Source organism: Ambystoma mexicanum, chromosome 7p (assembly GCF_040938575.1).
Source record: "Ambystoma mexicanum isolate Mex_15411 chromosome 7p, UKY_AmexF1_1, whole genome shotgun sequence".
NCBI classification, from domain to species: Eukaryota; Metazoa; Chordata; class Amphibia; order Caudata; family Ambystomatidae; genus Ambystoma; species Ambystoma mexicanum.
The window spans coordinates 260,811,275-260,829,065 of record NC_090939.1 but is presented as its reverse complement, the minus strand read 5'-3'; the positions used below and the strand labels follow the sequence as shown (position 1 = coordinate 260,829,065).

The 17,791-nt window shown below is 45.7% G+C and overlaps 1 protein-coding gene across 4 annotated transcripts in view; it reads left to right on the top strand.

The window, feature by feature from the left end:
- The first annotated feature begins 1,842 nt into the window (after positions 1–1,842).
- Positions 1,843–17,791, top strand: part of IL10RB (interleukin 10 receptor subunit beta) — a 472,792-nt gene continuing 456,843 nt past the window's right edge. For all 4 annotated transcript variants that reach the window (XM_069636303.1, XM_069636302.1, XM_069636301.1 and 1 more), the window contains exon 1: positions 1,843–2,041. In XM_069636303.1, the coding sequence (XP_069492404.1) occupies positions 1,990–2,041 (52 nt within the window). In that variant the 5' untranslated portion in view covers positions 1,843–1,989. The remainder of the gene's footprint in view (positions 2,042–17,791) is intronic.

Below are 17,791 nucleotides of genomic sequence, written 5' to 3'. Positions count from 1 at the left end.
CTGCCACAAATTCCGACAAAACACCTGGCAGCACATGACTGTATGCTTCATTATCAATGCATCCCCAGTAGGCACCCCTTCCTTCAAAATCCCACAGACTAGGTTATTGTAACAGATGCCCCTCAACTAAATGTCCGAAGAACTAATCGCACATTTGTGTGCCTCCTTGAAAAATAGGCAACATGTTGGTCTTTTGTTTTTGTGACTTTTAACAATGCTTTCTTAAATCACAGCCCACCTTTCCCATATGCCTACACATGCCCTCTCCTTATTGATACTCTTTTATGTTTCCCTTTTTGTTAGCCGTTTTGTATTAACTTTTCCATTCTAACCATTGAAGGAATGGTCAGTCTGGAAAGTCTTCCAAAAGGGGTCAGGAATTTTGGATTCACACATTTGTTTGGTTTTCTGACCTTAAACCTGATAACCTTCTAGCAGAAAAATAACTGACATGGTTATTCTAGGTCAGGGGTCTCCAACCTTTGGCCCTCCAGATGTTTGGGACAGCAGCTCCAATCAGCCTGAGCCCTGATAGTCAATGGTGAGTGATCATATTCAAAAACATCTGGTGACCTGCAGGTGGCAGACCCCCTGTTGTACGTGTTTATATTTACCAGCGGTCAAGTCCTAAAAATTTAAGTGGGGGGACTCATCAACAAACGCAATGGGAAGTGACGTCACCATAAATTAGCATATCAAGGTGAAATATGCACATTTCATTAAATTGGCTTTTCATAACCACCCAAATTGAACAGGACGAATGGCATTTGGCTTTCATAAAATCAACACACGCACAAAACCAAGACAGGATATTTTCTTCTAATAGTGTTTTTGAAAACGTTAAAAGGTGTGCATGTTTTAAACTCCAAGAACCACTACAAATGTTTTCCCTGGGACCTGCAGTACAGAAATGGGATATTTCACCTTTAGTTGTTTGTTATTTTTGATCGGTTATATAGTGCAGTGGTGAAATGTCCAGCTCCAAATCTAACGACTGCGGTCAAGGTCTGATTTAATTCATGAATTCAAAGAGGACATCCAATGTTTCTCTTTTAGCTGGGGGGGGGGCTGAGTCCCCCCTCTGAATTAAGGGGGGGGGATTCCGTCCCGCGCGTGTACCGTCGACTTGAGCCCTGATATTTACCTTGCAAAAGTGTAACGCTCTTATTATAACCACAATATATACTGTGAGCAATCATTGGAAATACAAAAGGGCACATTTTTTAAAGCGTCTATTTACAATATTAGTACGATTAAATAATGCCCTTTAAAAACAAAATGTTTTGTATTGGTTTAAACAAGCAATTTATGCACAATGCTTATATAACATTTATCAAAATTACCATATAAGAAGATAACGTTATATAACCAATAAACATCCCAATTGAATATAATACATATGTTAACTTTCTCTGGTCCAGCTGTTGAAGGCTGGGGTGGTGGTGGGCCATGCACATCGGACTATAGAACTATCACCCTCCTAGAAAGGGTCAGAGATGCAGAGCGAGGGAGAGATGGAGAGAGGCTGGAGAAAGAGAGGAGACAGGGGAGAGAGAGATGGAGAGACAGCGGGTTATGTGGACAGAGAGAGGTAAATATAGCTGGACTCTATTGTTGTTGATAATGCGTGTGAAGGTAAGAGCATTGTGGTTGCTTATTTAAGAAAGATGTGGAGATAGAGCGAAAGCGAGAGTGATATCCCTCTGAGAGGGAACAAGCTTGAGCTCTAAGAGCCGGTGTTGTCCCAAGTCATGCCAGAGAAGGGGTGCAGTTCCTGCTTCCTCGCCTGTAGTGATTTCTGAGTAGGCCCCTCCCACTTCTCCATACAGTGCTTTCATTTTTGTTTCCGGAGCCGTATGTGCGTTCTCAGAGTACTGTAGTCGACACACCCGGGGGCGGAGGAAGCAGCGCGCTGGAGCCGGGCAGGCGCGACTGGGCCGCCCGGGGACTGAAGGAGCGGCTCATGGCAGCGGCTGACAGGCGGCGACCATGTCCCGGTGCCTGGGGAGCGCTCTGCTGCTGACCTCTCTCCTCTTCACAGGTATGCCACCTCAGCGTGCGTCTTCAGCCCTTCTAGTCTGGCCTGAGCTTTTCTATTAACATTATTACTGTGTAAGAGTAAAGCCTCGAGTCCTTAAGCCGTCGTAGTATGTAAACCTCTTCCAGTGCGCTGGCTCGAGCCGCTGCTTTCTCGTGATTCGTGTTCTCGTTCCAGTGTTTTTTTGGCGGGAATGGGCACAGGGATTGATAGTAGAGCGAGCCTTGTGCTTCGCCAGGCCGAGCTGTGCAAGAGGGTGCAACGGCCTGTTCAGAATGATGTAGTTGCTGGCTGGGAAATGAGCCGGGCGGGTACTATTAGTCAACACACTTTCGGTATTTCCCGCATAATAACAGAAGCCACTGGTTGTCGGCGTATCCTATAATTATTTATGATAGCAAGGGAAACACGGGTTTTGGCAGCACAGTTGGAACAATTAGGTTTGTTATTATGACTGCAAATAAAATAAAGCAAATCCACGTTCAAACCAAGGGACAGGGATGGCGTTATGCACTTTCAACTTTTTCAGTTGAAAGGGGCCTTGAGCCTCAGGGAGGGCCCTAGCCACCAGGGGTGGACTGGGAACCAAAAGAGGCCCTGGAAATAATGTTCAAAGTGGCCCCATAGTGCACATTTTCAGCAAGCCCTACGAGAAAATATGCAAATAAAATACTAAAGAGGACCAGGGTCCAGAGGCCCACCAGGAAATCTCCAGAGTTCCCTGTAGGCCAGTCCAGCCCTGCTAGCCACGCCCCATGTTGCTGTCAGCAATCCTATGAAATGGCAATATAGTCCTTTCTGTATCACTTTCGTCTGTTCCATTAAATGTGTTCTTTGCAGTGCTCCCGTTACAAACTGCGTTTGCTGGATGGAGCCCTTTAGCCGTCACTTTAATCGGGGTACAGAAGTGTTAACACCTCGTTGCCTTTTAACCCTGGTTCCTCCAAGTGAAGAGCAAGTAATTTTCCCTGCTGTTGAGTTTGAAGATATTGACCTCTTCTGACTATTGGTTCGGGTACATTATTCATTGTATACCTGTCCATCCTATTGGTGATTAGGGTTTGGCTAGGTTTATTGATTAGACCCAAAAGGCCTATTTAGTAATGTGGATGTCTTTTTATGTACCCTCAGATACAGGAGTCTGAAATATAGAGGAATGAATATAAACCACTGAAAGCGCAAGTTAAATTCCTGCCCCTGAAGAATGTCCAGTCACGTGCAACATATAGGACAGAAACTTACATAAATTGGGCTTGTTCAACACAGTGGGGAATAAGAATAAGTTACCTCTGATGTTCTGTGATCAAGTACCTTGTGACTTTGATTTTGTGAGGTGGCGCAATTTTTATTATGTATAGTATTATGTTGTATTTACATGTTTTTTAATGTTTGTATTACTTGTGCGAAAAAGAAATGAATTAAAAATGATATTTCAGGTAACACCGTTTGTGTTTGAGCACACAGTACGCAGCCCATATTTGCTAAGTGGCTGGGTTGGAGACATCAATTTCTGTGGGTACATTTAATGTTTTACATAGAGAATTATTATTGCTCCCTCTTTTGGTTTAAACACACATCCTCCACATCAGCCACTTGCTGATAAAGAAGGATTCAGAGCTTTTATGTGGTCAATGACTAATCCCCCTCACTAGCATGAGAAGGGGGTTTAGATTCTATTAAAGACAAGGAGATGAGTATTGTGCATTAAAATCGTTACACTGAAACCACAGCAGCAAAGAAAAAACTTTTACAAACAAAAAAGTTGTAAAAACAAAACTAAATAGAGTTCAGTGTCAATGTAAGGGGGGACTCCCCAATCCATCATGGAGGACAGGCCATGCCCTGCAGGAGACCAATGAGCAGGGACCCTCCTCTATAGAAGTCCTTTACTCCAATCCCAACTCCTCTTTCTGTAGCTGTCTTGAACCAGACATCCACTGCACAGACCAGATGATAAATTATGAAGACAAATCCAGCGAAGCTCCCGTATCACGCACTCTCCACAACTTGTGACTGTGACCCACGTTCCTGAACAGAACCTCTCAGCCCGTAGCTGTAAGAACAACAAACAAAGAAGGGTGGGTGGATGGGAAGAACAACAAACCAAAGAATGTTCCCTCTTGAAACACCTGTGTACAGGCGCGCCATAAATTCCTTATCATATCACGGGTGGGTGGGATAATATTCGCCTCCTTGTCTTTAATAGAATCTAAACCCCCTTCTCACGCTAGTGAGGGGGATTAGTCATTCTCTGGCAAGACAGGAGGCTCATATTATGCAAGTTTGAAGCCCTTGCATCCCATTAGTACAACATGATCAATACAATGGTGACAATACAATAATAATACTATAATAATAATAGGAGAAGAAGTGTTTTAAATGTTTTCATTTTGATCAATCAACTGATTGCAAAAGTATTCCCCTAGGCTAGGCTGCCTCAGTAACTGTCCTATAAGGCATAGCAGTATCAACTGCAAAAAACTAGGAAGATGCGCCAATTCCAGTGTTCCTCACAGGCCACCAAAACCAACTTGTTTAAAAAAGAGGGGGGATGGGTGGGGAGAGGGGACACTAGACAAAAGTCTTCCTATAGTAATAGGTTAGGAAAAAGCATAGGAGTAATAAACTCCCCTGTTGTCAAATCAAACATTTAAAACACTTAAATTCATAGCATCTTCTGGAAACCTAGATAGCAAACGAAAGAAGTTAAACACTTAGTTCTCCTGGAGATAAAGAAAAATACCCCCCTAGGGGGTGAAAGCTTTGTAGGTTCCATTCCATGTGTTAAAAGAAGATATCCTATTAGAAACAGGACATGTCACATAACTACCCTGGGGAACCGAGTGGGAAAGGCAAATCTTCATAGAAGGTAAAGCGGGAGTAAAAAGGACATTTTATTAACATGTTATAGGACGACCTAGCTTAGGTGGAGCTAAAAAGCAATAGACTTGCAATAGACTTAGGGCCTTGTGTACCCAGAAATGTCTACTCCAAGCCCCATCCTTAGCACATAATTGTCCCCAGTCATATGTGTATACTAAGAAAAGGTATGTCTTCTAGAGGCAGAAGCGGGATGGAAGAGAATGGCCACACCTGAAACCCAGCAGATAGCTGTTAAATAACATCCTGAATAAGAAAAGCCCAACTAGGGGACCCTGATCACAAAGATATATTCCAGAAAAATCCTTGAAAACACCAGGAAGAGTTAAACCCGTCAAACCGCCAAGACGGAGACCCTCAGACCTCCTGAGCCCTAGAAGATGGACTCTGCTACCATGTCAAAAGGACGAGATTTACAAAACCTGATCCTTAAGAGACAGAACTTGGCAAAGAGAGCAACGTATCTTACATCCAATCTCTACCATTATAGTGATACTTGAACCCCCTTGCTAGATGTGCCAGGCGCTTGGACCTTATCCCATCCCCCATGGTTGATAAATCCCCTAGAGGATCATAAACCTACCGAAGGAGGATATACTAAATTCCATAGTCTTGAGAAAGACTCTAAACTGCAAAGGAACTGATCACTAAACAGTTAAAATGAAGTTGCTTACCGGAAGAGGCTAACCTCCATTTTAGCAAATCTGAAGTATCTTGAAACCCCCAGCACCCTGTGCTGGCACTTTATTGCAGAACAATCTCCTGTGAGAACCCAGAAGGTCTACCTGCCATGCAGGTGGCTAAGAGAACCCAGTCATTAAATAAATGTATCCCAGCCCTCTGGCAATCGCACTGACAGACACCTTCGGGGATGGCTAATGTAGAGACGTTGGAACGCCCTGTGATAGGGGGGCTGTAATAACTTGGATGGAAGATGAGCAGCATTCCCAGAACCCTCTATCCCACTGAGGGATATTGTGCCTTCCCCTAGGAGGAGATAAAACCTCCTCCACTTATCTAAGGAAAAACCTTGCAACCCAGAAGAAGGGTACCCTGAGGACCACACTGAAGCCCCGCTTACTCCTTTAAAATAAATACACTCTTGCACTTCTAACCAACCCCCTATGACCGTGGAAGGGGCTCCGCTTAACTTAGTGAAATACCAGGAAATTGGTGCAAAGGGAAGTAAACTGACAGGAGGGAAATGCCCAGTGCGAGCTCTGCACTGGTCATGAGCCAGAACTCCTGTTAAAGGAAAAACGGAAACCATCAGGTGTTACTCCTAGAGGTGTAACATTATGATGCAATCCCCCCCGAAAGGGTGGTGGGCAGGGGAGTGGCGGGGGGGGGGGTGACTTTGGGATAATTATCGTGGCCATTAATTGAAAGGTTGTGAAGGAATACTGGGACCACTGTCCCTTCAAACACTGAGGCCTGAGCCTCTGTATGCATGCAAGGCTGACTAGCCTCTCCAGGGATCAGCGGAAGGAAAAAATGAAGCCCATTGCCCATATCAAAATAGCACTTACATAGTGCTACGAACCCTCAGGCTTCAGAGTGCTGCTTATTATTACTACCAACGGTGTGTGGTGTGTGTGGTGTTCACTTATCGATCTCGGAAGGATAAAAGGCTGATTTAGGCCCTTCCAGAATTAGAAACGTGTATCAGAAGGCTCTGCACAGATGTGAAAGCAAGCACGCTATTCGCTGCGCTGTAGGAAAAAATAAAATGAAAGAAACTAAACAACTCCCTTGAGGGTACAGAACCGTGCTTGTACTCCTCGAGCAGAGGAGAAATTGTAACACTCTGCTAGAAGTAGAAGTATTAGCGGAAACAAAGCCTTGGGAGGAAAACTATGGGGCGGGCTCTAGAATGTTATTATTTGGTAATCCTTCCCTCTGATACCAGCAAGTGTTACCAAACACTCCATCCGAGTCAGAACCTGGGTTGCTCAACGTTACCTTGCAACAAAACTGAACAGTTACCCTTGAGCTGACCTGTAAATAGTGAAAATTGTATAATGAATGTCATATTGGGACAAATAGTAAGGGGAATCACCCCACCCTTTAAGGAGTGGACTTGGTGTTGCCGAGCAGGCAAACCCCATCTGCACATCAAGCCCTGCAGCCCTCAATAGGGACATAAAGGGTAATTTCCCTCCTCCTCATGTCGAGAGAAAACTCAGTAAACTTAATCAACACGGTTACTGAGGGAGCAATTGTTATTGGGGAAAGAAATGCCTAAGGAAACAGACTGAGTTGTCCTGAAACTAGCTAATGTAAAGGGCGACTGAATTTTACTAACGAAGACAAAGGTTAACACCTGAGTGATGGCTATAGAGGAAGGTACAGCCCCCCTATGGGTCTGTTTACAACCACCTCCACACACTCTTTTCTTTGAAGTACTAAATAAATAAATAAATATAAATAAATAAATACAAATAATATAAAATGCCCTAGGAAGTGGGGTTACGCCCAAACAGGGGTCCGGAACCCAGCTGCTTATAAAAAAGCTGATGCTTACTGAGCCATCCGGGGTACTGCCAATCAGAAAACGTAAATGTGCTCCAGGCACAGCTTAAACATATTGTTTAGCAAAAGAGTACACTGAGCAAGTGCACCTCCACTGCTCACCCTAGCAGGGTGTGTTAACCAGCAGTACACAAGGGTGTAACCTCGCAGTAGAACACAGGCAAAGCCTGCCACTGAGCAGGTTTATGGCACACCTACAGTGAAGGTAATCTTCTATGCCATATGCAGCGCTTAAACAAGGCTGCAGACTGGCACCGCATTAGGCACTTGAGCGGGCGGGATCCAAAAATATATATTACAAAATATTCTTATTTAAAAATGAAATTAAAAATATATAATCTTTCAAAATATATAAACAAACATGTATCGGATCTGTTGCGAAAACAAACTGCATTTAAAACCTGCCGCTCTATCATTGAGCTACCCTGTTTCTGGAGAGCAGCAGAAGCTTCACTACATAAAGACCATATTTGCTTGAAAAGAAAAGAAAAACACAGGGGACCATGCACGCCCTCAGCACCTGGCATTCCCAGGTGGAATTTAATTGAAAGGAGGCATACATTTAACCAATTATATATTTCCTGCTCCCAAAATGAACACTGCTGCCCTGCATTGGGCATTGAACTTGGGTCGCCAGCACTGCAGGCCCCGAACATGCCACTGCGCCACTGTAGCATTGCTTTCTACAGCACCAGGTATTCCAAGGCATTTCTCAACACGGTGGCCTATGTGTGACGGAACTGAAGCTTTAGCAGCTTCTTTCAGACCGGCGCGCAACGGACCCCACAACAGGGCGGCAAGCCCCAACAAACACAGAGACCCGTGCATGCCGGGACTGAAGCGTTATCAGCTTCTTTTAAAACCGGCGTGCAACAGGCCCAATAACAGTGTTAAACAAACAAAAGAGGCTCACGCCGGCCGGCACTGAAGCTTTAGCAGCTTCTTTCAGACCAGCGCGTGACAACCATAAAAACATAAATCAAAGAGACCCGTGCGCGCCGGGTCTGAAGTAAAAGCTTCGATTAGACCGGGGCGCACGGGATTAAAGCAAAGAAAAAGCAGTACACGCTTAATTATAACACATTTAATACCCAGAGGCAAACCTGCGCGAACACTGGCATTGACAAATAAACAGAACCTGGAAAACATGTAATTTAATGGTACTATGCAAAACAAATATGTCATGTATAAATACTGGCTCAGTGGCGTAATATTTTTCACCTTAATAAAAACAAACTGCCATCCGCGGCCTCATAGATACAATGCCTTATAAAATAAAGGCCCAATATATATTAAATACAATTACAAATACATTTACATGTACACAATTTTACTTCCTTAATGTAACTATTAAGGTTTATTTCTACTGACTAACATGCAAGACACAAACTGAAAGGAGTGACTTAGCAGTGGTGTCAGCAGCAAAGAAAGAGAAGTTGGTATTGGAGCAAAGGACTTATATAGAGGAGGGTCCCTGCTCATTGGTCTCCTGCAGGGCATGACCTGTCCCCCATGATGGATTGGGTAGACCCCCCTTACATTGACATTGAACTCTATTATATGTCTCCATTATAATGTATGCACCCCACAGGTGCCTTAGACTGTTTTCTGCTCTAAGCAAGGGGGCCCCCAAACATAATCTTGAAATAGACCCCCAAACATCTTCACCTGAGCCTGTCAAGGGACAAGCCAACAGTTGCGTAGAAGTGTCAATCAACACCATCAGACACCAATAAACCCAGTCCTTCTGTGGAACTGGAATCATCCCTGGTGGAATTGGAATAAACCCTGGTGGAATTGGAATAAACTCTGTTTCGCCATGGTAGTTCAGAAGAGAACCAAAATCCCACATGCGACCAAATGGATCCAGTAAAAAAAAAAGTGTTTTCACAAAATTCTACCAAGGTAAAATAGCAACCAGTCTCTCCAATAGAGGTTCACAACCACCAGGCCCCTCAGGTCCTGACACATCCCACCCCCAACTCAACTTCGCCCCAAACCCCAGGCAGCCCCCTCAAGTCCTGATACCACCCAACCCCCCGCTCAACTCTGCCCCAACCCCCAGGCAGCCCCTTAAAATCCTGATACCACCCACTCCCGCACCTGCACTTCTACCCCAACATCCCGGCATCCCGCTCAAATCCTGACATCCTCCAGCCCCAATCTCCTCATCTCCAACACCCAGACAGTCCTCTGAAGTCCTGACAGCATCCACCCCCCACTTACTTCCGCCCCAACGCCCAGGAACCCCCCTCAAATGCTTACACCACCCACCTCCACACTCACCTCCACCCCAACCCCCAGTCAGCCCCCTCACATCCTGATACCACCCACCCCACTCACCTCTGCCCCAAACCGCAGGCAGCCCCCTCAAGTCCTGACACCACCCACCGCCACTCACCTCTGCCCCAAACCGCAGGCAGCCCCCTCAAGTCCTGACATCACCCACCCGGCCACTAACCTCCGCCCAACCCCCAGCAACCCCCTCAAGTCCTGACACCACCCATCACCCCCACTCATCTCCGCCCATCACCCCTGACAGACCCCTGCCAGTCCGGTCTACTAGACTCACTCACCTCCACCCATCACCCCTGGCAGCCCCCTGCCAGTCCGGCCTACTCCCACTGCACCCACTCATCCTTGCCCAACACCCTGGCAGCCCTTTGCCAGCCCTTTGCCAGCCCAGCCTCCTCCCACTCACTCCTTACTGTGGCATGATATATTTTTCTGGGAATCTGTGATAAAGTTAGCATGTATTATTACATGGTTATATTACCATTTTGGAGCAGCCCATCTAGGTATGTCTTACAGTGGCATGCCATTTTTTACTGTGCATCATCAAGGCAACAGTAAACATGGTAAGTGTTATTATGGGGGTCATTACGAGGTGGGCAGTAATGGATTACCGGCACCGGTAAGGGCACCGGTGCTGGTAATCCCTTACCGCCCTACTACGAGGTCCCTTAGTGGGTCCCTTCCTTAACGCCTGGTTTTAGCAGGCGTTATGGAAGGGACCCGTTAAGGGACTTCAGAGCTAATAACGGGCCCGCTAGTAGCGGGCCCGTTATTAGCTCCATCCCCATTCCCATTGAGCCCTATGGAGGCTCAAATGGGAATGGGGAATGGTTCCCGGAATGGGGACTTACCGGGTCCTCTAAGGTCAGAATCACCCGGTAGGTCCCTATTCCGGGAACACGGACCCGGAATGCGGTAAGGGGGTAGCCATGGCACAATTGGCCCAGGCACCAAAGAAAAAGTGTCCCACAGTTGCAAGCGGCAATTCATTCCTTTTCTGACAGACCGAGTAGTACCCAAGGGGGAGTTTTCCGGTCAAATGTGTTGAAAATTCTGTATTTTTAAGGATATGTGTTCAGTAACACTGATCAAAACTACTAGGCGCGTAGTGAATTAACTAATGAAAGTGGGCCACTTTTGGCAAAAAACGACCCATTTTGACCCAAAAATCTGCCCCCACACTAGAATGTTGGGGCTGCGATTCGGGAATTGCCCTATAGTCCAGTGCGAGATTGCCCATGGTTCTATCGCAGCTCGAAATGAGAGAGGCAAACACAATCGATGGTGCTTACAGTCCTCATCAATAAAATCTCTGGGGACATAATCCCAGCTCTCTAATCCAGATGCAACCTCACAAAAAAATGTGTAACGCAAATTTGAAAGACACACAGGCAATGCAATTTGTTAAATAGTTGTTGGCCTGAGCAGCAATGCAATATCCGCGTGACTTCCTGCTGTAGGGCAAAGAGCACGGGTCTGCAACCTTTGGCACTCCAGATGTTTTGAACTAAAATTCTCATCAACCCAATCCCATTAGTAAAGTGTTCTGGGAATTGTAGCCCCAAAAAATAAATATCTGGGATCCCCCTCCGGTTGCAGACCTCTGCCATCGAGGAATACAGAACCGAAAACGCATTGGATGTGAACCGTATTGCCTGCTTATCGAACGGCTGTTGCTCGTGGTTTAACATTAACAGGAAAAGGGCAGGGCTGCACGTTAAACCAGACTGTGGAACTGTTCTTTTCCTGGAAAAGTGGCTGTGGTTTTATATGCCTAGTGCTTTTTTAAAGTTGTGCATGTAACGATTTTGTAAAATCATTAACCATCCATGTAGAAGTGCAATGATTTTACAGATTTGTCTGATCAAGGAGTGACAGTGAAGTGTTCACGACAACCCCTTGAGTAAAAAAAAACAGACTTGTCCTAAGCGATATATGATTGCTCTGTGTTCAATTTTCAATGTCATACTTTTATTACCATGCTCATTTTTAACAATTGTAAGCAACTATCAAAAACAGAACTAATACAGGTAACTTTAAATGAATCATTTGCACATCAACAGAAACCAAAAAGCTGCCCTAGCTCATGTCATTTGTATGCGAAAGATGATATTTATTTACCAAAGGGAAAAACTTCACAACCAATGAAAAAAACACAATAAACAAACTATTTCCAACACAAACCAAAAATATTTAAAGTAAAAGATGGCACATCTACGGTACCACCGTAGTATCTTTTAGTTGAGCTATTTTTGTTTCTTTTGTTAGAAATAGTTTGTGTTTTCGTTTTTTAGTTTGTGCTATCAATTTCATTAGAGTGCAGATAGGGAGAAATGGCATATGAGGAGGGACACACAGTTTGTAGGTGTTGTTGGGTATTTGCCCAGCCATTGACTGCCATGCCCATGCTATGCTAATCCCTATGGCCATTAAACCCCGTTCCCGCCTCATCCCGGCCCAAAAAACCTCCCCCTGGGAACTCCTTGAGCCTTACCATTACATTTTGCAAAGTGCCTGCCAGTATTTTTTCAAAGCAGTCTTTCCGAGAGTTAATAACATAACTGGAGCTATAAATTTGCCACTGCTGTAGTAAAACTGTCTTCACCAGGTCTGCCTTCAGTCACTCGCTTTATAAGCACTATACGTGCCCTTCACTAAAGTCCTGTTAAAAACAAGCACTGGCAAAGCCAACCGTTATTGCTTGTGTGTAAGTATTAGGCATTTGTCAGGCACTGCTGTTAGATGCCCAGGTACTCACAAATTGTGCACCTGCTACCATCAATGGAGAGTTAATCCTACTATAACAGTGCCTGGCAAGTGCCTTTTTCATGAATAGACAAAAGCCCACACTGTTGGTATTGGTACTCGCCTTCTCTCTCCCCACTACCCCTGATCACTCTATCGCCTCCCCTCTCTCAGCCACCGATCTTGCACATTTCTTTTCCAACAAATTCCTCACTCTTCGCCAGGACATTCTTTGGTCCCCATCTTACTCTCCCCATCACCTCTTCCCTCCACCCCATCCTCTACCATGTCCTCCTTCACTCCTGTTTCTCTGTCAGAGCTTTCCCTCCTCCTGCTTATAGCTCACCCTACCGCCTCTCCATCCATTCCTACCTCCCTCATTCCTAAAATGTACCCCCTCCTTATACCTTACCTTACCTGCTTCTTCAACACTAGCCTAACCACGTCTACCTTTCCTTCTCCCTACAAGCATGCAGCTATCATCCCTATCCTGAAAATGCCCTCAGCCAACCCCCACCTGGCTTCCAACTTTCGACCCATCTCTCTTTTACCCTTCCTATCTAAACTCCTTGAACGCATTGTCTATTCTCAACTCTCGTCCTTCATCTCCAACCTTTCTCTTCGCCCCCCTAGTCAATTCGGATTCCGCCCTATCCACTCCAGTGAAACTGCTCTCACCTCTGTTCTCAACTCCCTCCTTTCTGCTCGCTACTCTAGGCACTCTTCCATTCTCATTCTTCTTGACCTCTTAGCTGCCTTTGATACTGTTGATCACCCTCTACTCCTAGACTCTCTCTCTTCCTTTGGTCTTAAAGACTCTGTCCTTAACTGGTTCACCACCTATCTTTCCAATCGTACCTTTTCAGTCTCCTGGGGTGGTAGCACCTCCCTGACCTACCCTCTAAACTACGGCGTGCCCCAAGGATCCATCCTGGGCCCCTTTCTTTTCTCACTCTACACCTTTCTCCTAGCTCCAATCATCTCTTCCTTTGGTGTATCTCACCACTACTATGCCGATGAAACCCAGCTTTTCCTCTCCTTCTCTTCCTTCGCCCCTGACATCCATCTCAAGCTCTCTCCCTGCCTTTCTGCTATTAAATCCTGGATGTCCTCCCATTTCCTTTACCCTAAACACTGATAAAACTGAAGTCCTATTCTTCCCTGCAAACACCCTTCCTCCCCCCTCCTCTCCTCCTTCCATCCTCTTTCCTCCTTCCCAGGCCCGAAATCTCCACGCCCGCAATCTTGGCTTACACATTGACTCTAACCTCTCCCTAACTCACCACATCTCTCTCACCTCCGTTCCTGCCGCTTCCATCTCTATAACATCCGCAAAATCCGACTTTTCCTAGCCATCCATGCTTCTAAACTCCTAATTTCCTCCTAATTTCCTCCCTCATCTTCTCTAGACTCTTCTATTGCTCCGCTCTCCTTTTCGGTCTCCCTAACCCCCCTTAAATCCATCTACCACTCTGCCATCCATTCTCTCTGCCATCTCTCCCCTCATGATCCTATCTCCTCTTCTCTCACCTCTCTGGGCTGGCCCTCCTTTCACTCCCAACTCAAATTCAACTTCCTCTGTCTCGTCTCCAAATCTCTCTATGGCCTTGCTCCACCCTACCTTTCCTCCCTCCTCACTTTCTACTCTCCTTCTCGTCCACTTCGCTCTGCTGACCTATTCCTACTCACTCCTCCATCCTGCGCTTCATTCCGTTTCTGCTTCTTCCAACTTCTTGCTCCTTTCCACTGGAACCTTCTCCCTCTCCCTATCTGCTACATCACCTCCTACCCCTCCTTCCGCACCTCTTTAAAATGTTACCTCCCCCAATCACCATCCTGACACCTCTTAACTGACTTCTCTCTCTACTGTCCTCTACCACACTTGACAACCCGTATTTCTCATGTAAATTGTATTTCTCATGTAAATTGTTCCATATACGGTTCTCTGTTACTCAATTCATGTTTTGTTATGTAATGCTTGTTCTGTACTCCTGTTGCCTCATGTAAAGCGCTTTGGCTTAAAGCGCTTTATACAATGCAATAAATACAAATACAATGCTTGTCTCCTTAGTAGTGAAGTTTTCCAAATACTTGTCATGAAGCTGCCCCCACAATTTATGCCAACATTGCCACTTCATATCACTTTAACGAGGCTGCATCCATAAATTCCAGCATTGCTACTGTAAAACACTTTGATGATGACATGTATGCAATACATGCCAGCTTTGTCATTGTAAATCACCTTCATGATGCCCCTAGCTGAACAGGGCAACACGAGGCAGTGTCAGAAGAAACGAGCTGTGTGATAATGCCTGCTGCGCTATGCATTTGGCCTACTGTGAATACATTCTTGTAAATAGCAGCACCGTTACTTCTGGTAAGGAAATGCACCCTATTGGCCGTTAGATGCGAAATTGCAAAACAACCACCTGAAAACCTTTGCTACAGCAACAGAATAATATAGAGAGATTCAAGGTTGGAGATGGTTTTGCCATGAAGTCAACTAAAGGATTAAATGTGTGAAAAGAGTTTTATTATAACTCCGCAAAAGTGATGAGCATCACAATTGGAGAATGTGCCGACATGTGTTTCTCTCCTACAGCATGTCCTTATGATTAAAGAAATTAAATATTGCACCATTAGCTGCATAGATGTTCTTGCATGAGTGAAAGTATGAAACCATGGCACATGTTGGAGACAGGGCCAGGATTGAATCTTGGTTGCTAAGCAACATCCAGACACCAGCATGCAGCCCTTGAATTCTGCAGCCGCTGCCCTGCTTTAAAGCTCAGGCACATTTCATTCATCAGCCAAACTACTTTTTTTTATCCAGTCACCCCAGCCCAACGGGAAATAGGCAGTGGGAGTGCAGGGGGCGCACAGAGCATGCGGGAGGAGCTCCATGAGTGTTATATTCTGGCCTGGGAGCACCCAGGCCAGGTGGACTGAAGCTGGGAGCACCCAGCAGACATGGCGACTGCGATCACGCAGTAGGATTGGAGGCAGGGGTCACCCTGCCTACGTCGAGACTACCCGACGTGACACCAATGCTGGGGGCACCTGACCCAGCGGACATCTCCGGACCGGGGGCATCCGGTCAGCCCATGACCACATAGGTTCCTTCGTGGCCTGGGGGCCACCCAGGCCTCAACCAGCAGACAGCGCCAGTGTTCCCCAGCAGGGGCACCGGCTTCCACAGGTAGAGTTGCCCAGCAGGAACTCTACAGGCATGGGGGACCATCATGAGGGACAGTGTTGCCCTGCAGGGACACTGTCCTGTTAGAGGGCCTCAGCCAGCTGTTCAGCGCCACCGTGTTCAGTTACTCGCAAGTCTAACGAGCGGGAGGCCGCTCATTCTTTTTATTCAATCCAGTCATGTGATCAATGCCACGAGACATCAGCACGAGCCCTGGGAGAAATCAGGCTACCAGGAGGGGTGACACACTACAATGAGGATGGGTGCCCCGCCTTTCCCAGCTTTGCCAATGATGAAGTGTTACTGTTTTGCTACTTTTCTTCTTCAGAAGAAAGCCAGGCCAGGGAGGGCAATTGGGGTAGGGTTATGTTTAAAATGAATTCATTTTGTTGGGTATCTTGTGTACTCTTATTTTTTATACCATTGTTTTAAAATTAATATTCAAAGCTTGTATATATTTAGATGAAATTCTTATTGCCACGCATAGTTTGTATTCATCTCATATCTGGAGTACAATCTCCGTTCCTTGTTTACTCTTCTTTAAAGTAAATCAGGGAGCCCTACCGGCCCCCATAATTGATACATTGATGCACTTTGCTATATATATGTATATATATTGTAGTCAGGTGATGGTGCATCGTGGCTTAGAGGTTCATCATTCTGTATGGCAGATTCTTCACTTGTGCGTGCTCTCATTTCTATAGTTGGCAGGGTTTGGAGTCATGCATGCATGCTGTTACTGCCCCTCCCCTACTTCCTTTGTTTGTGGTATTTGCATACATGATGATATCCAGAGAGGTTGTGGTAGGAAGTTATGTTCTTTAAAAGACTGTACCGAGAGGAAGTTAAGATCAAATGATTGTGCCAGATGAAAATGTCGATCAAAATAGAGTTGCCAAGCGGACCCATGTCACGTGAGATACCATGATCCATCCCTGGTTTTTCACTATGATTCTGGCACTTTTATTTAACAGGCTCCAGAGAAAGGCACGGTTGCATGTACATTGCAATTTACATACAAAGGCACGGATCACAAAATAATTCTCTTATCCTTGCGAAGCACAAACATTGTTTTTGTATGAATAATACAGACTCCATTACTCAAACATAACATTATCACTTACCCGCCTAGGGGCTTTCTCCAGAGAAACCCCGCCCCTATATCTGTGTTTTTCACAGGAGCGAGAAATGCCTTAGTCCACATAGTCAATGAGGGGTCTCCAGGTGGAAACAAACTTATTATATCTCTCCTCACAGATGGCAGAAATGTTTCCAGCTACAGCGGTATCCCAGACTTTAACCCACCACATCTGAATTATGGAACCCTCAGTATTTGTCCAAGTACGTGCCATGGCCAGTTTAGCTGCTAGCAAGAGATGTCCCATGAGGGAGGCCATATTACCAGAGGTTGGAAAGATCCCATCTCCCGTTTCTCCCAATATCACAAATAGGGTGTCCATTGGTAGCTGATGCCCAGTAATGTCCTTTATGTGACCCAGGACCTCCTTCCGGTAAATCGTGGCTTCATCGCAAGTCCATAACAAGTAGAAAAGAGAGGCCACATCTGCACATCCTCCCCAGCAAGCGGCTGGGTGGGCCACATCTATAGGATGCAGCCTCTGCAGAGTAAGGTGCCATCTGTAGCACAGATTGTATTTGCATTATATGTCTAACACGCATTTAGAGAATTTGTGCAATCAAGCCTAAATGTGCAACCAGGTCTTATTATCCATTTCGGTGCCCAAATCGTGTTCCCATTTTTGCCTGCATGGCAGGTGTGTTATTGGTACTCCCGAGTCTAGCAATTTATACAATTTCGAGATTTTCCCAGGAGACAGCGTCTGGGGGGGAGAGGGAGCCCCTGGTCTTGGGCCACAGGAAGGGCAGGAGGGGCCTAAAAGATGGCTCAAGGTTGGTCGGAGTAGAAGGGTGAAGGATCCAAGTTGGAAGACCTGAACGGGGCATTTGATAGCAGCTTCTTCAGGTTCCTAAATTGCTATGTATTGATTTTGGGGTTGACAGGGCTGCACAGCCTACCATCTTGATGAGCTTGGTTTGAAATGGGGGTCAATTATGGGGGGTGTTTGGAGGGAGTCCTCTTAAGG